Genomic DNA, 22,442 nt, shown 5'->3' on the forward strand with positions numbered 1-22,442 from the left:
TGTCATGTCTCTTTTTATTGCCTGTTAGTTAAGTACGTTGTAATCTATGTTTTGAAACGTACAACATAAATCAAGTTAATTAATATTTCTTTGGTACTTTCATGACCTAGAATTTTTTTTTATTTTATTTTAGAAAATGTAGACGGGAAGTCAGGTAAATGCTGCTGCTAGCTTGCAAGGGTGTCAACCAACTATCCATTGCTACCATCTTCTAAAAAAAAAAAAAAAAAATATTACATTATTAAAATATATTCTGAATGACTTGAACACAGGAAATCTGGCTCTCAGTCTATTGTCATTATGAACAAATGGGACACAGAAATAGATGAAAATGGACGTTTAGATAGTTGACTCCCTTCAAAGCTGTCTGGTTTAAGATTGAAATATTGTATATTTTTTAGAAGCCCAATATGGCTATTCATATATGCTGTAAACATGAGATTTCGCAAACAGCAACTGTACTCTCATATACCATAGATTCATCCTAAAATGCATTCTTTATTTGCCATTTCTGTAGTTTGAATTAGCAAAACGGTTGATTTTGAAGGTTGAGACCGGAAGTCGACGTTGTTATGGTAGCTGGCTTGACATTGGTGTTGTCTCTGTTGTAAACAAGAGTTTGTCATATTTACTTGGTATCGTTATTCAGTTCTTTACTCGACATATCATAACGTCTGGATTGGAGTGATTCGGTGAGTTTCTGTCATTATAAAGAATGGGGAAACGCAAGGGGGAAAGTTAGCTAACGTTAACGTTTACTAGGGTAGCAAATCAACATTAGCCCTACCATTGGCTAACCGTAGCTAGCTAGCAGCGTAAACTAATTTTAACTTCACCTGCTGACGCAAAACCAAAATGTCAGAAAACTTTTACTAAGTGTCCAGAATGCTGAGGTCAGCTACCACGAATTATCTTTAAGATGAAGGACAGGGATGATTTATAAAGAGGAGGCATAACGTAGGAGTTGCTGCAGTAGGTAAGCTAAAGCTAGCTATGTAGCTAACCAGGTTAACTTCAGCTGCGTTGCTGTGAGTCTTAATTGTGACAGAGGTTGCAAACCTGTAAATAATCACGTCAGGTCAAGCCTCTCACCTTCAGCTCCACTGCAAGTTAACCTCAGCTAGCTTCTCAGACCGCACCATATCTTGATGCCAAGTGTCAATAATAGGATTACTCGATGTTCAAGCCATAGTGTTAACCTAGTTAAGCTAAAAACAACAAATTGATGACCAGCAGTCTGCTATCATGGAGCTGCAATTTCTGAATTACCAGCAGTACAGCTACCTGCACAGACTGTTAAATCAACATTGTAGACCATATAAGCCACCTCACAGTCACCTTGAATACTACAGTATACATTACCAGTCTACACTCACCGAGCACTTTATTAGGAACACCTGTACACCTGCTTATTCATGCAATTATCCATTCAGCCAATCATGTGGCAGCAGTGCAATGCAGAAGATCATGCAGATACAGGTCAGGCCCAACAGTCTCTTGAGTTTACACAGAATGGTGCGAAAAACAAAAAAAACAAGAAACACCCAGTGAGCAGCAGTTTTGTGGACGGAAATGCCTTGTTGATGAAAGAGGTCAGAGGAGAATGGCCAGACTAGTTCTAGCTGACAGAAATGTTACAGTAACTCAGATAAACCACTCTTTACAACTGTGGTGAGCAGAAAAGCGCCTCAGAATGCACAACACGTCGAACCTTGAGGCGGATGTCACTTTGGTAGCCGGTTGACATTGAGCTGAAAGCTGATACCTACCCAGTATTAGTAAGGTGTTCCTAATAAAGTGTTCGGTGAGTGTATATAAGTGTGTGTGTTTGTGTTTCTGGTTGCAGCAAGCACAGGCATGTGCAGCTGTGTGCGGAGCTCCAGGGCTCTGTCCCCTGCCCTGCTCCCCAGGCTGCTGCTGCCACAGGCGGGGTGCCGGTCGGCCCACCGAGGCCTCTGGACCTCCCCCCAGTGCCTGGCCGTCACTGGAGACTCCCAGCCGCCCCCCCTGCCCAGCCAGGCCCGTGTTGTGATCTGTGGAGGGGGCATTGTGGGGACATCGGTAGCCTACCACCTGGCCAAGCTGGGCTGGACTGAGATAGTGCTGCTGGAGCAGGGCAGGTGAGGCCTCTGTAATGCTTGAAGTTTTAGAGACAGCAGAGTGGTGTAATTACGCTGTTTCTGCTGTAATTTTATGCAGCTGTGGTGCTTGGAGGATAATTGTAGTTTTGTCCCATATCTGTCCCTGTTTCATATCTGTAACTTAGACCCAAGTTATGTTTCAAGTTGAGGTTGTAGTGCTAAAAACGTTTTCTAATCATAATAAAATCATTACTTCTAAAGCGTTTAGACTACACTTATTCTAATTTTAGATGATATTAAGACCTAATTACAGACGTGGGAAGATTAGCTTTCAGCCAGATGAACCAGGTACAAGTTCATTTGTTTGCTTGCTGAAGTGTCCTTGAGCAAGACACTGAATCCCTACCAGCTCCAAGGCTGCTGTTCTGTATCTGACCCTGACCTATGACCTTCCTGTGGAGGAGGGGCAAAATGAGACAATTTCCCCGTCAGGAATCAAGAGGATCAATTAAAGAAAGAAATCACAAAGAAATTCCTAAATTGTAAATGTAGGGCTGGGTGTTGTTTCTCTGCTAATGCTGTCTTGTCTCTTATTATTGTGCTGGTAGACTGGGTGCAGGAACAACCAGGCTGTGCGCTGGCATCGTCAGTGTGGCCAAGCCCATCTCCATTGAGTGTCGAATGGCCGACTACTCCAACACTCTGTACCAACGGCTGGAGGAGGAGACTGGGGTCAAGACAGGTCAGCCACTTTGATGTGTTCTGCTTTTATTCATTGTGAAACAAAAACAGACAATGTGCCGAAATGTATTTGTTTCTGACCACTGCTTTACATTTAAAGAGTTGAAGCTTGTTTTTGTTAGCATAGGCATTCTTCTTGTTCTACTTTTATTCACACTATATTTCATCCAGGGTGGGAAATGACCACTAGCCCAATGCTTTTAAGTTTTGGGTGTGGCATGGTAAATTGGTCTACAGGTATCCAACCATCAGGAGTCCTATTCTAAACATCTAGTTGGCTGGTAAAATGGTGAAAGTGGCTGGTGTATTTTGAGATGCACCAGTCACTATGGCTGGTGGACAGTAAAGTTTTCTGCATGATCACATTCAACCCACAGAATGTGCTTCTCATTGTACCCACATACTTTGCTGTACAAGCGTTTGTCTGATATGTCTGACACTGCATTGAGTTGCCTAGGCTAGCATGGTGTTTATTTTTGGGCTTTGCCCTGTACTCTTCCCCCATGTTTTTGATTGGATGTTGTTAGACTCAGCTGACCGGGTAATATGATGCCAAATGCACAAGGAAGAGCCTTGAGTAGTTTGAAATCTGCTGAGTCATACAATGTTTGTGTGTTGTGTGTGTGTGTTTCAGGTTATGTGAAGACAGGCTCTGTGTGTCTGGCCCAAAATCAGGATCGCTTCCTCTCTCTGAAGCGCCTGGCATCACGGCTAAAGTAAGACCCCTCCCTTCCTCTCTGGCCAGACACATCACACTAATATTCACGTGCTGGGCATTTAACTCATGCATTTATCCAGAGGACTTGCACGTCAGCAGGTAGTAGTTCAGTGTCTCAAAGATACAGTTTTTCACATCAAAGAGAACTGTAGAAAAAGGATTTCTTTTGGTGATGGATAGAATGTGGTTTTGAATTCTTCACATCCCCCTCTCTTATATCTTCTTCCTCTACTTTAGCTAAAATGTTCCTGTCTTGAAAAAAATCCATTATCAGTGTTTTCCACTAGTGCCGGCAGCCAGCCACATGGCCAATTACTGACTTACTTACTTTTTCCAGCCAGCAGGTTTTTTAATGATACATTTTATTTTAATGCAAGCTTTATTTTAATGCAAGTTCTCCTGAATCTGATCACTGTATTGGTGTAAGGAGTCTTAGGTGCCTTGTAGTTGCCATCAAACAGACTACGTTATCGCCAAACTTCATTTCACTTTGTTTTAGCTCTGTTCCAGTGCAGCAGGAATGAGCTTAGCTCTTATTGCATCTCAACCAATTAGACAGAGCCTCCTGTTGTGAAAACAACGGTGAAACTATACTCCACACTTCTCATGTATTTATAATTGTGTATTTTCACTGTTTAGTATGTCGTTCTCACTTTTTTAATGTGCATTTTGAAGGTGTCCAAATGCATGAAAAGACATCAAAATGTTTTTTTCCCCCAAGGGCGCATGACCATGGATCCCCATGGCTGGATACTTTTTCTCTATGGCAGAATCTCAGTAGTTTGCTTGTGGCAAAACACTGACAAAGGTCATGTTTGTCAAGAGGAAATATTGTCCATCTGCACAAATGATTCAAGTTAATTTGTATTTAATGAATTCTCTTGCAGTTACTGCTGTTTGCGTTAGTACAACAAGGCTGTATCATTTAAGTGATAGTAAACTGCTGGTAAACTTACTTTTGTATCTCCAGGCTACAACATGTCATTGGTGCAAAGGGAAACTTTAGCAATATGCAGTCATTACTTTTTGTGTGTTCTAATGGTCAAAAGTCATGACCCCGGTTGTATGGCTGTATGCTACTAAATGATACACTATCCACCCCTCTCTCTCTCTCTCTCCCTCCCCAGGGTGATGGGGATCAGCTGTAACGTCATTAAGCCTAAGGAGGTGGCCAAGCTCCATCCCCTGGTCAACATTCATGACTTGGTGGGGGCACTCCATCTCCCTGGCGATGCTGTAGTCTCGCCGCCCGATGTTAACCACGCTCTGGCTGTGGCTGCTGCCGGACAAGGTGAGGGATTCAAACTCACAACCTACCGTGGATTGGCAGTCTATAGTTTGGGTGGACAAACAGGGCATTGCGATCTAGGACAAAGTTTACTTTGACCATCATAGAGAAACATTTTAACACAGAGGTATACCAGCTTTAATATATAATTTTTTTTATTAATATCCATTATTACACTTTTATTCCTATTTTGTTCTTTGTCCATTATTACCTTTTTATTCAGATTCTTTCTTATCTTTTTTTACTCTTTGCTCAACCTACACCTCTATTATCTTATCCTACCTTAATTTTTAGTTGTTGTTCTCCAACCTACACCTATTCTTTGCTGCTGTAGCAACCTAGTTTACCTCGGGGATCAAATAAGTTCATCTTAGAGTCTCTCTCTCCCTCTGTTCCCCCTGCTCTTCCTTGTTACCCCCCCCCCCCCCCCCCCCTCCCTTTCTCGCCCTTGTCGTTCTCTTCCTCATCTTCCTCGTCTTTCTTGTCCTGTCCAGGAGTCCAGATCCTGGAGCGAACCAGTGTCCAGCAGGTTCTGGTGGAGAAGGGTCATGTGATGGCAGTGGAGACTGACCGCGGCTCCATCGAGTGTGAATACTTCGTCAACTGTGCTGGACAGGTGTGTCTTGGACTAGGAACGATGGGAGGGAACTGGAGGGAAGTAGCAACATGAGTCCCAGTACCAACTTAAAACAGGGCTGATGGGAGCAATGTAGGATGGATGGATGAATGGATTGAAAGATAGACAGATGGGTGGATGGTTAAATTAATGGATAGGGATGTTTAGATATTCAGAGGTATAATTTGTTCTGCAGTGGGCCTATGAGCTGGGCCAGGCCAGTGAGGTGAAGGTGTCGGTTCCTCTGCATGGCTGCGAACACTTCTACCTCCTCACCAAACCTCTCCAGGAGCTCCTCCCGCCCAGCGCACCAGGTCCGAAGCACCAAACACACCCTCTGTATTATAGTCTAGGAGCAGTAAGACCCATTGACCTGTTCACCACTAGGGCAGTTTTCATGCATCAGACACAGTGGCTGATGGATTCTAAAATTCCTTTGTAATCTTTGCATTAAATGCTTTTTCTCTGTGCAAGTATGAATGTTTGCAGCCTCTAGCCTTCTTCCATTAATTAACCAGTAATAAATAATAAATTCTATATTCAAATAAACACTGCAGTTGAGACATCAGTGAAGCTAATGAAAGTCTAGTGGAGGTGGTCTAACTAAGCCCGTGTCCTGTCCCCAGTGGTGATGGATATGGACGGCAGGATCTATGCACGGCCGTGGCAGGGCGGCCTGCTGTCAGGAGGCTTCGAGAAGAACCCCAAACCCATCTTCACTGAGGGCCGCAACCAGCTGGAGATCCAGAACATGCAGGAGGACTGGGACCACTTCGGTACTAGAGGGAGGGGAGGGGAGGTGGTGTTGGAGTAAAATGGGAGGTTAAAGCACGTATACAAAGTATTCACCCTAAAAAAAAAACTCCAGGGCATCCAGGATGTGTGGGGGTGGTCTAGAAGAGGGCAGTTTATTCTTGAAAGCATCATAGAGAACTAGCAAAGAATGAGGCAAGACAACATTTGGATTATTTCACACATGCATCCCAATGTATCTGCAGTGCAATTACGCTGTGTAAAGTGATTCTCTTGTTTAAGATCGATGAACTTCTATCAGAGGGCAACACATTGGACACATTGAGTGTGATCAAGGGGTAACATTATGTGGGTCTGGACTGAGCTTGCAGCAGCAGCAGAGTTCCTGTTCAAACTGGTATGAAGGATCAGGTCATGATTTTACAGTCAGACTGAGCTGTCGCTATTTTTAGGCTACAGTTAATGTCCTAATCCGGCCTTTAAGTGTTTGTTTTTGACTCTGTCAGGACTAGGGCTGCAAAATTAATCATATACAATAATAATAATAATAATATATTGTGATTTTAGTTTGCACAATTAATAATCGCAGGGCATTGGCATGTTTGCAATCTTGGAACATTTCATTTTGAACATCTGCTGTAGTTGGAAAATGTCATTTCAAAAGAGCAGTAATATAATTGTGTTCCTAAAATCATCAAGAAGAATCAATAATCATCACTAATAATCATGATTGCAATATCTAGCAAAACAATATCTAGCAAAATAATTTTTGCCATAATCGTGCAGCCCTAGTCATGACTCGTACACAGAGTGAGATATAGTGATTGTGCAGGTAGGGGTTCAGGGTTCAAAGGACAGTGTTTGGAAGAAAATACCATAAAAAGTCAAATTTAGCGACCGCTCACAAGTAGTGAACCATAGACATACTTTGAATGCTGTGTTATGAAAGAGAAACTATGAGAGCAGTATGATTGAAAGTGTGTCTGTGTTGTAGTGGTAGTAATAGTAGAGAAAGAACATATACATTTGAGCATTCGGAAGAAGATTCCACAAACAGTCGATAATTAGCTACTGATCACAATTAGTAAAAAGTAATAATAGTGTTAGTCTCCATTGTTCCCTGTTCAGAAATTGTCTTTTCTCTTTTCACCCTCCGCAGTGAGGTCAAAGGTCAGCTACAGAACAGCAGCCCTGCAGCTGGTAGGGATTCAGTGTCTTGCTCAAGGACACTTCAGCAGGTTGAACTTGGTTGAAGGAGGTTTCTCTAATCATGAAACCACCCTGCTGTCCTAAGTACTAGCGGTGGATCACAGCAAAAGATAAACTAGACATGTTCTATTTTTAAATGCCAAAGGATTTTTTAAGAATAGACTGTGCCTGCTGGCACACTGCTTGGTAACGTGAAATAACATTTAGAAGGACAGATGACAGACTGGCTGACCCTGGTGAATTGTTACAGTATGTTCAGGGTTGGCTGGTGATTTACTACTGTCTGTTTGACACCCAAGCTGCTTCAAGGCATCTCAGATAGCTGGTACCACCAGGCCAAGGCCAAAGAGAGAGAGGTGTGTGTGTGTGTGTGTGTGTGTGTGTATATATATACACATCTATAGATAGTATATAGGTAGGTGTATTTTGAACTAAATCCAGTGTGTGAAGTAGCTTGCAGGACAAGCTAAATGGTCTGGGTATTGCAATACAGCCTCAGTGCAACATTAGTGTACTTTCCACCACAGGGACTGTCACGATAGATCAGCTGCTACAGTTTTAAATAAACAATGCTTTGTGTATTCTGCTAGAACATCTTGAATTGGCCTTGACCTTGATAAGCCCCACTAAGCCCTGCTGTACAGCTTTGTTTGCCGGCAGGAACAGTCACTCCTCCTCCCAGCTCCTCCGGTTCCTAGGAAGGCCTTGAAAGTCTGGAAGTCTCTGGAAATTAATTTGATAATTTCCAGGCCTTAAATAGTTTGAGAATTGCACAGAATGTCGAGACAAAAAACTTTGTCCATCCCAGTACACATATGGCAATACATTTTATTTAGTTGTAAAGCCACTGTCATTTGTGATATTTGTTTTAATTATTAAAGAATAATGTTCAGCTATAGAGTGATATGGTCTAGTTGATAGTCATATTGTCCAACCACTATCAGTTGACATCAGATTGAACACTGATCAAAATACTTGGAAATGGTCAATTTGGTCAAACATCATGAACCTCAACTAACTTTACAGGAGACCCATTTTACATTTACGGCAATTATACCAAACTATCACAATTAATTTGACAATGGTATGTTAATGTTTAAAAATCAAAGGAATTTGTGAATGGAGAATGTGTAGGGACCCTGTTGTTGTCCTCCCCCACCTCCAGAGCCGATGCTGAGCGCCCTGCTGAGGAGGATGCCTGGTCTGGAGTCAGCAGAGATCCACCAGCTGGTCAACTGTCCTGAGTCCTTCACCCCCGACATGCGCTGTCTGATGGGGGAGACCCCGGGCGTTGCCGGCTACTACGTCCTGGCCGGGATGAACTCCTCTGGCCTGGCCTTCGCTGGAGGGGCTGGCAAGTAAGAACCGGATACTCCAGACAGAGTGTACTGGCTGTAGAATGGCCATAGGTGTTTTTGTTAAGGGGCAAAAATCACAGGCTGTTTTTGAAGAGTTTCAATCTAAACACTATATATATACTGTATATCCTTCAAAAAATACTTGTGAAACTCTTAAATATCATGCGCTGTCAGTTCCTGTCTGTCAGCTAGTTTGAGAATGAGGAACTCTATACTTAAAATCCAGTTGACTGGTAAAATGGTAAAAATAACTGTAGCCTATGGACGAACAACGTTTTCCTGCCTTGGTACTTAGTACCCAAAATAAATAACTGAACTCAGCCCCATGATGGAGCCTTCTGGATCCCATAATGAAATATAATAATTAAGAAAGCATTAATAGCCTTTTGATTGAGGTTATCCACCTTGTGAAGTCCCTTATGGTTGTCAGATGTGACGGAGGGTTTAGTGAACTGAAGAGAAAGTTGCTGAGTATTCCGAACTCCCACCTGTCCTTAACTGTCGGCTGATTCAAGGTGCTAATCATCCTAACTTCACCCAACAGGGTTTTTCCTGGCTCAAAACCAGACAAAGGTGGTAAATCACCTTAACCAACCGTATCCCTAACCTTGAATAGAAGTGAAAGATTTTCTCTGACTTGTAACTTAAATTGTAGGTCAGGGATTATATGCAGCACCTGAATACTTTGTTTAGGAAATCCACTGAAATGCCTTTCCCTCTGAGAAAAACATTCAAGATAAGATAAGATAAGATAAGATTCAGCCTCGATTTGGAAATTGCAGTGATCAGCATTGTGATTTTGCTATATTTTGATTGATTGTAAAGCCCTAATGGTGTGTTGTGTGGTGTCCAGGTACTTGGCAGAGTGGATGACTTACGGCTACCCCACCGCCAACGTCTGGCCGCTGGACATCAAACGCTTTGGCAACCTGCAGAGCAGCCGAACCTTCCTGCGACACCGAGTCATGGAGGTCATGCGTGAGTACTGACCTCGTGTCACAGTTCACATGTCTGGCATTCAGCTGATACTCTTATCCGGAGGGAATTACAATGAGCAGGAATTCAGTGTCTTGTTTGAGGAGGGTTTGTCAATTTGACATATATTGCCTCTTGCAGGGATCAAACCCATGGTCGAGCCCACCCTGCTTATATCAGTGACGGAAATTAACCTCAGTCACTAAACAAATGCTGGTACATTCTGATTGTGACTGGGTAGTTAGTCTATTCAACAGCTAACCAAACATCATTTGGATTCCTATTAAAAGAAATCTACTTGGCTTGTGGAAATGGTAAAATCCGCTGTTACCTGTAGACTAAAAACTATAGTTTCCTTCCCTGGTGAAGACCCAAAAGAAAGAACTAAAATAACTCAGCCCCATGATGGAGCCCTCTGGATCCCATAACAAAGTGTAATAATGAAGAAAGCATTAGTAGCCTTTTAATTGAGGTTATCCACCTTATGAAGTCTCTCATGGTTGTCAGATGTGATGGATGGTTTAGCTGCTGAGTAGGCCTAACTCCCACCTATCCTTGACTGTTGGCTGATTTAAGGTGCTAATCATCCTAACTTCACCCCAGTGATCTGTGGTGTACTTCAGCATTACTCTGGTAATATAAGGTTGTGTTTCCAATCTGTGTGTGTGTGTATATTTGTGTCCAGCCCTGCTGTATGAACTGAAGGTTCCTCGTTGGGACTTCCAGACTGGGCGTCAGCTGAGGACCAGTCCTCTGTATGACCGGCTGGACACCCAGGGAGCTCGCTGGATGGAGAAACATGGCTTTGAGAGGGCCAAGTACTTTGTTCCTGCAGGGAAAGGTACAGATAATTGACAGACATTATACATTCCCTTCATCTCAAAGTCTTTCCGCGAGATCATTGCAGCTCTTATCAGTGTGCATTAAGCATCCAAAAGCAGTTTTCAGGTTTAGTAAATGTCGTAAGAACTAGTAAAGCAATGCCTTACGGCTTACATGCTTACGGTCATACAAATATCTTTAAGTATGTTCTGCTAGATTTGATGCTGTATGTTCAGTTCACTAACAAATATCCAGACATTTAAGTTCCCGCTTGGTATGTGATGAACCCAAAGGTAAAGAACAATCCCGAAAGGGTACTTGAAGAATCAACGGCATTGCGCATTTTATAGCTTTTATAGAACTTGAGTAACACGAGTACTGACTGCAAAGTTATCTTCAATGTAGTGTACATACATAATAAGGAGAAAACCAATATTGCTATTTCCCTGGTTACCATAAAAATGGCATAGCAACCAATAAAGCACAACTAGACATGCTATTATAGAAACAAACAAGGATAGCATTCGGCTGCTGGCTGCTAATAAATTCCCTCCTTTTGTCACAACAGTTGACAACATACAACACGGTCTGGCTATAGGTTAGCTTGGTAGTGAGTGTTAAAATCCTCAGAGTAGTGCTGTGTATATACTACTGATTCCCTAAACCGTGGCCTGTTTTGTGTTTGTGTTCAGATCTGCTATCTCTGGACCAGAGTAAGACCTTCTACAAGCCAGACTGGTTTGACATCGTTGGAGGAGAGGTGAAATGCTGCAAAGAGGCGGTCTGTGTCATCGACATGTCCTCCTTCACCAAGTTTGAACTGAGTGTAAGTCATGATGCGCTTTTTCAGTAGAAGTTGTGGTTGGCTTTCATGTGCCACCTTCACTGTAAATTAGCATAGTAATCTAGTTCAGTGTGCTTCTTTCTACCAGATGGCATTTTTATCCACCTGATCATGGTTTGTGGTTTGAAAATTGAACCACCACATTGACTATCACCAGCCATTTAGGACTTGTACAATTGGAAAACTACAACAAATGGCTTGTTACCCGCCAAAGTGGCTGGTACAGTAGATGACCTTACCACCCGCAGTAAAAATGTACCAGCTGGTGATCATTTCCCATCCAGGTTATGACTGTCCAAGGCCTACATCAAATTTGTACCAACTTCAGGGTGTTTTAAGCGATTCATTAAAGCTTCACCACTTGTAAGGGCACTGCACTGTGTGCAGTGTTCTACACTTGGATATAGTGGCTCAAACTTACTAAGATGAAACTGAGATTGTATATGGTTATCAATTGCAGTATTAAAATATAAATCTTCATTGCAGCTTCGATTCACCAATGAAATGTTTCATCACAAAAACTTTGCAAAAATTATGCAAAAATTGTTGTAGCTCATTATTTATCAACGCTTGAGTAGAATAAATCCAGTGCATGTGACACCTTCATCGCAGCATAATACATCAGCATCAGAAAGGTGCAGCACAGTGGTTCTCCAACATATGCCACTGAGGCCTAAGAGTCTGCAGGTTTTCATTCCAGCCAAACAGTGCAGCAGCTTATTTCACTAATAATTAGTTCCTCCTCTCTGTTAATCAGTGTTGGACACAAGTGGCATGTGGTTGAGAACCAATGATGCAGCAGTAACACATTCTCTCTTGTGAAAAGAATGAACTTCCAGAGAGTGATGCATTCAACTCATTAAGTGTGATTCCAACCTAAAGCTTCTGTTCTGTTCTGTCCTGATGTCCCAGTCTACGGGTGATCAGGCCCTGGAGCTGCTGCAACACCTCTGTGCCAACGACCTGGACGTTCCTGTTGGACACATCGTCCATACTGGCATGCTGAACGAGAGGGGAGGCTACGAGAACGACTGCAGCGTGGTCCGACTCAGCAAGAACAGGTCTGATCCACCTGCAGACTCAAAGCGATATAGACATTCAGAGAACTGAAGCACTGATGTTAAAGCTAAATGGAAATGCAGGGAACTCATGTACTAATGTAAACCTCATAGCTAAATGCACACACAGTGAACTGATGTTAAACTCAACAATAAATAGACATGCAGGGAAGTGATGTACAACAAGGGTTCTTTAACTGTTTAATCAAATAGGGACCTCCCCCATGGAGAAGGTACCAACAGTTGTGTGGGACACTTCACCATGTTGGAAGTGTGACAGTAAAGTCAAAGATTTGTAATGCCTCTTCATATTGTTTCCCCCTTTACAACACAATTGGAACCCCCTACCACACAGAAATTAGCATTTTCTTTGTTTTGTCAGGGAGAAAGAGGCGATGGTATCAATCTTTAGTTTGTTGTCATTCTTCCAAGATGGTGGCTTGTCCCTTGTAACAATTGGTAACCTCCATCCATACATTCTGTGACAAGCTATACTACTTTTTTAGTCTTACCCTGGGACCAAAGTACATCAGAACTGCTAGCACTTGTGTTATGTGGGATGCAACAAAAACTAGTCAGTAACACATTTTGCATCCAAACTGATAGTTAGAAACACTACATTTCCTAGAATTGTTTTATTCTAAAGTTCAGTTAAATATTAGTACTGTATGCTTCCATATATTCCATATATCTCTTACTGATAGATGAAGTTAGCTGAAGACATTGATACCTCCCCAAGCCTTGCCTATGTTAAACGTTGATGTTAAGTTGGAGAGTTTTTTTCAAAGATATCCACCATTGTGAAAAATGTTCTGACAAAATGATTTCTGGTATGAAAGTAAAACTGACTTAAATATTGTTGCACTAGCTACCTTGAGAAACAAAATAGTAACAAGTAAATTATGTAATTGCCCATATATAAAGTGTTTTTTTTTTATTGAACTGTGAGCATCAGGTTACATTCTTTTTCTAAAGTGTATGGGTAGCATTTTGGAGTGAAACCCATTATTTATTTCTCCTCCTCTTCCCCCTGTCTCTGTCTTACTCTCCAGTTTCTTCATCATCTCACCGACAGACCAGCAGGTCCACTGTTGGTCCTGGATAAAGAAACACATGCCCAGCGACCCACAGCTCCACCTAGAGGATGTCAGCTGGAAATACACCGGTCAGCACAGCACAATTACATCAGTGCAAAGCAACACTTCTACCACTACAATTACTGCACAAACAACTATTACGATTACTATTGCACATACCAACACTAGCACTATTACTGTTACTATTGCAGCACAAAGCAGCACTATTACTGTTGTTATAACATTACTATTACAGTACAAACCAACACTGTTACTGTTACCATTACTGTTACTATCGCTATACAACATACAACATATTTACAGCTCTCCTCCACATTTATTGGTTAAAAAGTTACACCCTTTCCTGATCACTATTATACAGCTACTGCCTTGCCCATTTTTATGTCACACAGGGTATGTTTACAGATGTGAAGAATTCTGTTCTTAACCCAGTTACTCAAGTAACCTGATTTGGTTACTTGAGTATGTAAATGTCCAGTTATGAGAAACCCAGTTAAGATGCCTCGCTTACTCCCATATTAAGCAGCCCAGTGGTTAGCTGTTACTGTAGCATGGAAACATCTTACTCTTTTAACTTTTGGTTTTTGCAATCTGCGCAGACTCAACGTTATAAGCACACTTTGATGTAAACAAAAAACATGGCAGCAAGCAGTACTTATTATTACTATTGGAATCATCATTTATTTCCCCTGTATTAGAAGTAACCTGCTATTGCTCAGTCAAAGATTGAGGGGGTAGTTTGTGACCATAATGTTTCATGCTTTTTCCCTGGTGAGACACCACAGGTGGTGACCAATATTCTGTTAACTGGTTTATTCATGGCAGCAGGGTGTCAAAGGCTCATATAAACAGCTTAACCCGAATAAGCCCTTTACATGAGTACGGCCAATACTGGCCGGGTTACTCTGTGCATGTAAATGTAGCCATTGTTATGACTGGAAAACCTACTCAGTTTTATTCCAAAAGGCAACATGTATCACAAGTATGATTTACAAACCTGCTGACTTCTCACCGACCAGATTGAAAAATCAATGATACAGTGTTATGTGAAAAGTGTTTGCCCCCTGTTCGATTTTCTCCATTTTAGCACCTTTTTCATATTGAATTTGGTCAAATCCTATTGTGAATTTTAGTAGGTTATAGAGGGAGTCTGAGAGAAAAAATGAATGACACCAAGGTTCTGTTCATTTTTTTGGTGTGGAGGGTAATCCAACATTCAATGTTTATCAGAATGTAGGCATCAGCACACAGCTTCTCCTCTTACCAGCTCCATTCAGTACATCTTCATGGCATTTTAGGGTTTAGGGTATTTTCTGGTTCATATTTCTGCAGCAGTGTGAAATATCTGTCACTTTATTATGGCATTTGTTTCCAGCTCCTTGGGTTACAAAGGAAAATAAATAACCTTCTTTCCATCACTTTCATCATTCCTTTTATCATTCCATTCCATGAAAGTACAGAAGGTGAACTTTTCTGTGTTTTTTCTGTTCAATTTCTTCACTGCCTTCCGTAATATAATTTGAGAAAAGAAACTAGACTGGAAGTGCACCCTCTGTGTTTTCACATGAGCAGACCATACTGCAACAATAAAACTATTTTTTGACCACAGTGGCTGATTCATCCTACAATTTACCAGCCACTTTCACTATTTTACCATCCAAGTATGTTTAGAAGGTAATGGGATTCAAAATTATGGTTACTTGCCCTGCTGTAATGGAAAAATCAATATCACATAACTGTAAACCTTGTTAACATCAGTCATTGTGTTGTCAATAATTGTAAATTGAGTATGGAAAGATGCAGGTTGAGAGTATTTGACCTGGGCTGCGCTCTGTTATTCAAAAGGTCTTTCCACAGTGTTTATAACCCTGGTCCTTGATCCCCCCACAGCTCTAAATCTGATTGGACCTCGTGCCACAGATGTTCTGGCTGAGCTGTCATATGTCTCCATGACACCTGACCACTTCCCCTCCATGTTCTGTAAGGTAGGAAACATAGACTAGTAGCAGTAATAATAGTAATGTTAATAATAATGGTGGTAGTAGTAGTAGTAGTAGTAGTGATTGTAGGGGTTGTACTGTAGTAGTAGTATTATTAATAGTGATTGTACGGGTTGTACTGTAGTAGTAGTAGCAGTAGTAGTAGTAATAGTGATTGTAGGGGTTGTACTGTAGTAGTAATAGTAGTAATAGTAGTAATGGTGATTGTAGGGGTTGTACTGTAGTAGTAGCAGTAGTAGTAGTAATAGTGATTGTAGGGGTTGTACTGTAGTAGTAGTAGCAGTAGCAGTAGTAGTAGTAATAGTGATTGTAGGGGTTGTACTGTGGTAGTAGCAGTGATGGTAGTAGTAGCAGTAGCAATAGTAGTGGTTGTGGTAGTAATAGTATTGTTAATAGTAGCATAAGTAACCTTTAGCAAGGGACAGTTGATGGTTGATAATTGGTAGTTGGTACTTGGTCTATACTTCCAGCCACATTGGCAGACAAAGTACCTGACTCTGTGTGTGTGTGTGTGTGTGTGTGTGTGTGTGTGTGTGTGTGTGTGTGTGTGTGTGTGTGTGTGTGTGTGTGTGTGTGTGTGTGTGTGTGTGTGTGTGTGTGTGTGTGTGTGTGTGTGTGTGTGTGTGTGTGTGTGTGTGTGTGTGTGTGTATGTGTGTATGTGCGTGCGCCCGTTTACAGGAGATGAGTGTGGGCTATGCCAACGGGATCAGAGTGATGAGTATGACTCACACTGGGGAGCCAGGCTTCATGCTCTACATCCCGATAGAGGTGGGAACTGTTTACAACTGGATACACACACACTCACACATACATATTTAATCTTCATTCCAGAGGATATAATGTAACTTTGCCTTGTGTTATTTAGGGTATGTTTATATATATATATATAGATATACATATACACACTATATATGTGTATGCTCTTAAAGGAATAGTTCACCCTTATGCCAGTTGAAACAGGTCAGTTTCTTTGTCAGTATAACACTTGAACTTGATGTTCTATACGAATTAAGTTTAATATTGTTTCCCTCTGCTCCCCTCAGTATGCGCTGCATGTGTATAACGAGGTGATGTCGGTGGGTCAGAAGTATGGGATTCGTAATGCAGGATACTACGCACTGCGCAGCCTACGCATCGAGAAGTTCTTCGCCTTCTGGGGTCAGGACCTAGACGCCTTCACCACTCCGCTGGAGTGTGGACGAGAGTTCAGGGTTAAGTTTGACAAGGTCTGTTGCCAACCCAACTATCTTAACTACACCGTTTAATATCAGCTTGCTTGCTTATGCTGTGTTCAACTGTTCATTTTCAATATTTCATTTCATTTCATTTAGAACTAGTTCTTGCATAAATTATTAAATATGATTCCCAATGTAAATGAATAGGAAGCTAGAGTTTCAATATCTGGTTCATCCTCTTCACAAAGATTGAAGGTAAAAGTTGGGGAAATTAAACTTTTGTTACCAAGTTGCATCTGCAGGAGCGTTAGGTGGCGCTTTACACCGCATTGGTGGAGTTTACCATCTACCACATAACGCCACAATGTGAACACAGCATTAGTGAATGAACTCTGCAGTGTAATGTCACAAATCACTTTAAGATGAGCAGCAGAACACAAAATCATCAGCAAATTTAAATTCAAGTAATGAAAATTACAATTTATTGTAATTTTCATTACTGAAAAATAAGTAAAATTAAAAAGCTGTGATCCTTTCCCTTGCAGTGTTCCTGTATTCATCCTAACAAAGTTGTGAAGTGGAGTCACTGTAGATTCAAAAGTAGTAGATGAGTGGTGTATTCAGTGGTGTAACACATTTATCTTCCCTCTGGCCAAGTCCTATAATATCTAGCACTACTCCTTTTCCTCATCTTTTCCCTTCTCCTCTCCTCTACCTCTCTCCTCTCCTTCACCCCTTCCTCCACCCCTCCCTCCCCTCCACCAGGACACAGATTTCCTGGGTCGTGAGGCCTTGCTGCAGCAGCGTCAGGACGGTGTGAATCGGCGGTTCGTCATGCTGGTTCTGGAGGACCATGACACCGAGCTGGACCTGTGGCCGTGGTGGGGCGAGCCCGTCTACCGTAACGGCCAGCTGGCCGGTACGACCACCAGCAGCGCTTACAGCTACACCCTGGAGCGCCACGTCTGCCTGGGCTTCGTGTCGCCGCCGCCGGGCCCCGAGGGACTCCCCACACCCATCACCCCGGACTTCATCAACCGCGGGGACTACGAGGTGGACATCGCCGGCCAGCGCTACCCGGCCAAAGCCAAACTCTACCCCTTCAGCTCCCTCTTCGCCCAGCAAAAACGCCGTAAGGACGATCTGGAGCTCAGCAACCTCCAGGGGAAGTGATGATGAGTAAACAGAGGCCTCGCTCCGGCCTCGGGAGGGTTCCTGTGACACTCCTTCGCTTCACCAAATCCACTCCTGCACTTAACTCGTTTCCCCCTCTGCTCCCATCTCCTCCTTCGCCACCTACTGCCAACCTATCTTCCCATTTCTAGGCCCTAAGCAGAGGGCTGTATGCACAATCAGTCCCTATCCCTCTAGCACTACCGCATCGAATCTCCCCTTTTTAAAGTGCAATATCTAAGAGACACCAAATGCTCCAGCTGTGTCACATACAGAACTCCTGTCATCAGGGTTAAACTTAAACCCATACAGAAGGTATCTGTTGTTTTTTTTTTTTATTCATCCAGGGAAAATAAGCCCTGCCCTGCTTCACATTCATACAGTTCCACACATTCACACTGGGAGGTTCACCGGAGCAATCGGGGGTCAAGTGCCTTCCTCAAGGGAACATCAACATTAGCTTGAGGCAGAGAGAGTGTTACGTTTTCACTTTCTCCACTTTTTCCCGGACAGGAAGGATTTGAACGGTGATATTCTCCAACAGGGTTCCTACACATGTCTGAAAAAGTCTGGAAATTGAATCTTATCCTTTCCAGGCATGGAAAAGTTTAGGAACCACACCAACAGTCCGGAAAAGTCTGGAAAAAAACATCATTCAATGCTGATGTCCACATGCATACACATTCACTGTCGTTGTGGACTCCACTGTCATTTCACATATTCTAATATTTGTTGTTGATGAAGAATACCGTTCAGTTACAAGTGATATGGCCTAATTCAGACTTATATCAGCCATTATATCATCTTGAACAGATGTGAGAGTTTGAGATGGATGTATAGGAACCCTGATATAACCTTTGGTAAACCATCATCTCCTCTGCCGCCCATTACTCCTCTTCTACACTCCTCTACTCAACCGCTCCTGTTTAACTTGCCAAGCCAGACCAATCCCAAAGTCAGAAGAATGACTGTTTTCTTTTTTTCTCCTGTGGATGTCTTTATCACCGACTTCCAGCTCTTCTTCTGATGTTCTCATTTTGTTGTCTTGAATGTGTCAAGCTTGTGCTGATGTATTTAATGTAATCTGACCTGTTATTTATGTTTTGTGATGGTTTTGAAGCAGCGTTGCTCTGCTGAAGTGCTGTGTTGAATGTGAGGGTGATGTTAGGTGTACCATAGTCCGGTAGGAGGGTAAGGCTGTGACTCCGGACTCGTCTGTTCGAGTCCACAGTATCTTTTGTTGGTGGTGTTGATTTGATCTCTGCCTGCCTTGTGTAAAAAAAAAAGAAAAGGAAAAGTGTTCAGTAAGATTTGAAATAAAACAATGTATTTTTGTATAGGTAGCGTGTATAAAATCTTATATATATATATATATATATATATATATATATATATCTATATATATATATATATATATATATCTCAGTTTTAACTTATATCAGCTGTAACAATCATCTATACTGTTGTCAATTTCTTTCAGTTCCTTCAGTTCGCCCTTTTGCTTGTGTATCACATCAAAGTTAAGTTTCACTGTTGTTGTAGCACACTGAGTGCAATAATCATCCTTTTTTTCTGCATTTCAAATGCTGTCCAGAGTATTCTGTTTATGTAAATGTCAAAGCAACAAGAGGCACAGGAAGCCCTGTCTGTGGGAGAGCATGAAATCCTTGTGGAAGGATAAAGATCAGACAGTCCATTGGAGGCTGGAAACTCCCAGTTAACTGCGGGTTTGTTAGCAAGGGCTTGTAGTTTCCTACACAGGTATGGAAAGTCTGGAAAAACCTGCTGTTCACTCCAGATACACATCTGATTACATATTTTATACCCTTGAAATAACATGATCCTGTCTCTCCCCATAGGGAAACCCTCTTTTCTCTTGGTGGATGCTTGTTGTCATAGGGGTTTTAACCCGGTTGCCCAGTCTCTCTCCTCACTACGCCATCCTGCCACCCATTTTAGACCCTCAGTCATTTCACATGTAAAGAACAATCTTTAGTTAAGAGTAACCCTACCCTTATGACCTAGCTGGCAGTTGCCACTACAGCATATTAGACACCACCCAACTTCAAATGCAGTCAGGAAGCTTAGGTATGGAACAGAGTATATGTAGGAACCCTACGTGTTCCATTAGTGTGTGTTTACTGTGCGTTTTTGGCTGGAAGTCTTAACCAAGCACTGTACTAATTGCTTCTCCACCTGCTGGGAATCTGAACGTTTAGCTTGATTAAAGCATTTAAAGCAAAATCAAGGCAGTCACAAACATTGAATTCTGGGCTACTTTAGTGGTGCATGGTGCAGTTTGAAGATCTACAATAAGATAAAGGGTGAGAAATATTTCCATTCAGCATCATAGATATCTCTCTCTGTGATGCCGTGATCTCCATACTTGCAGTAATGTGTGTTTGGGTGTACAGCTGTAAAGCATGCAGTCTTGCATTTGTTGAAAACCAAAGAGGGCAAATATCCCAGTAGAGGGTGTGTGACAGTCATAGTGCGATTATTTTGCTGAATGTTATGATTGCAATTTGTATTGGAATGCATATAGACACACCTTTTTCTACTCTATTTCATTTCCAGTGCTTGAAAAGATTTAGAAAAGTGTGCATGAGGAGAGAAGGGGGTGAGATGCAAAGATTTAGGATTTGCCCAGTTTGAATAAAATGAAACATTTTGTCCGATCATCCTCTTGATTTGTAGGCCAGGGATTCTTCACAGCACCAGAATAAATTGTTTGGAAGTGTCTGTGCTGCGATTTCAACATGCTTTTTTTTTAATAATTAATTGTGGAAAGACACTCCAAATCTTTGTGTTAGTAATCTGTCAGCAGTCGTTTTTTTTTTTTTTTTTTTTTTGCCTGACTTGTATATGACTTTTCTGCTGGCATCACAGGCAACGTGTACGACAACCTGAACGATCACTTTCAAATGATTTCTCACACACTGATTCCTGGGATCGACTTCTGAGAGGAACCGGTCTTCCGCAGTAGGCCGATACACGACTCCATTTCTATCCATGTTAAAAATTACCTAGTTTTACCACTAGGTTCAAATGTAGAGCTGGAGCCATTGTACAAGTCCCACATTTCACTGCATGGTTGCTGCAGTACTGCTGCTCTTTGGCTCCACCCCCCAAAGGGATTGTTGTGGGGGGGTAAAAGAAGTTTTGCTGTTTTCTGTGATTGGCTTGGTTGTACAATATCCTAATTTGATTCTGCTGTATAACATATTAATACAGGATAAATGCATGAAGGTGGACTTCTACAAAGGCTACCGCTGTACAAGTCAAATGTTGCTTGTAAAGGGCTAATTTGTCTCCATGTATATACTAATGTGTGTTTGTCTCTAAAAATGATGTTGGATATTGAGCATTTGCTTGTGAGGGCGCAGCGAATCGCTATTTGCACTAATCGTGAGGAACCACAGTACAGTCAGGATTTATTTAACCAACTTCTGTACCATCACTGTGGTGCTGAGACCTCAACCTCTGTACTGTAGCACCAACATTACTATAAAGCAGTGATCCTCTGCCTCGGCCTGCTGTGGATTAAGTTCTGGGCCTCATTTATAAAAGATTCTTACACACATATTGGGCTTTCAAGCTAATGTTGCAATTTATCATCTTAATGTCAAAATCATTGGGTTACAGAAATTGTGTCCAATGTTCTCATACATATCGGAGGCTAAAACCAATTTTTGAAATTTTATTATTAAAGCAATGAACGCTAGGCATCATTATGATTTGTTTTTTTGTTGTGTGCTATGAAGTGAATGTGCGCCGGGTAAAGTCAAAGAACATTTTTATAAATGAGGCCCCATTTAAATCAATAACAAGCAAATTATTACATTTATCACAGTAGAATTTAACTGAATGAGCTCGGAATAAATCTTTCCCGTCTCAGTTAACGCACTTTTGGCAAAGCTCAGCAGCTCGTTGCCTGGTGTCATCACAGAAGGCTTCATCTCCAGGGTTTTAGTAGTTCGGTGCGTCTCGGACATGTTCAGATTCACCAAAGTGTGTGTGTGTGTGCAGTGAGGAGGCTGAAGCCCACTGCTGCAAAAATACTCATGTGTTGACCCTGATCACATGATCTCACTACTGGTCACTCATTTCAATTGTTGCAGTATTTTTATGTCGACTTCCTGACTGCACAGGTACCTGTACTATAAAAGGGAAATGACCCCATTGCTCTTCTGTAACATTTGCACTAAACAAGGGTTATTTTAGAATGAGATCACAGGGTTTCTGCACACGTGTGTAAAGCAATAGAGGTATTTAAGATTTAGACCATTTCTTGGTCATTAACAAGTATGGAAAACCCCCCAAAAAATCACAAAGTTTTCCACCCAATATTAGTAATATTATCCTTTTAGTTAAAGGTGTAAAACAGCGAGTGGTAAAAATGCAATGTCTAAGAGCTGAGGTCTGGAAAAGTATGGCATTATTAAATGTAAGATGTGTGGAAACCCTGTCATCTGTTATTGACTGATCAGTAGTGTTGTCTGTCCCTGCTCTAAAACATGGCTACATGTCTGT

At 41.8% G+C, this 22,442-nt stretch overlaps 1 protein-coding gene across 1 annotated transcript; it reads left to right on the forward strand.

The window, feature by feature from the left end:
* The first annotated feature begins 574 nt into the window (after positions 1-574).
* On the forward strand, positions 575-19,268 carry pdpr (pyruvate dehydrogenase phosphatase regulatory subunit). The gene is made up of 18 exons (XM_071517256.1): positions 575-692; positions 1,847-2,120; positions 2,690-2,823; positions 3,457-3,538; positions 4,668-4,831; positions 5,323-5,444; positions 5,641-5,758; positions 6,071-6,220; positions 8,572-8,764; positions 9,618-9,742; positions 10,425-10,580; positions 11,254-11,387; positions 12,318-12,466; positions 13,516-13,628; positions 15,451-15,545; positions 16,240-16,329; positions 16,605-16,787; positions 17,502-19,268. Exons 2-18 carry the CDS (start codon positions 1,858-1,860, stop codon positions 17,907-17,909), a joined length of 2,679 nt encoding a protein of 892 aa, XP_071373357.1. The 5' UTR covers positions 575-692; positions 1,847-1,857; the 3' UTR covers positions 17,910-19,268.
* The last annotated feature ends 3,174 nt before the right edge of the window (positions 19,269-22,442 follow it).

Source organism: Centroberyx affinis, unplaced genomic scaffold (genome assembly GCF_046629955.1).
Source record: "Centroberyx affinis isolate AG114_WGS23_722 - 3 ecotype Tasmania unplaced genomic scaffold, CSIRO-AGI_Caff_v1 ptg000482l_1, whole genome shotgun sequence".
In the NCBI taxonomy this organism is placed as follows: Eukaryota; Metazoa; Chordata; class Actinopteri; order Beryciformes; family Berycidae; genus Centroberyx; species Centroberyx affinis.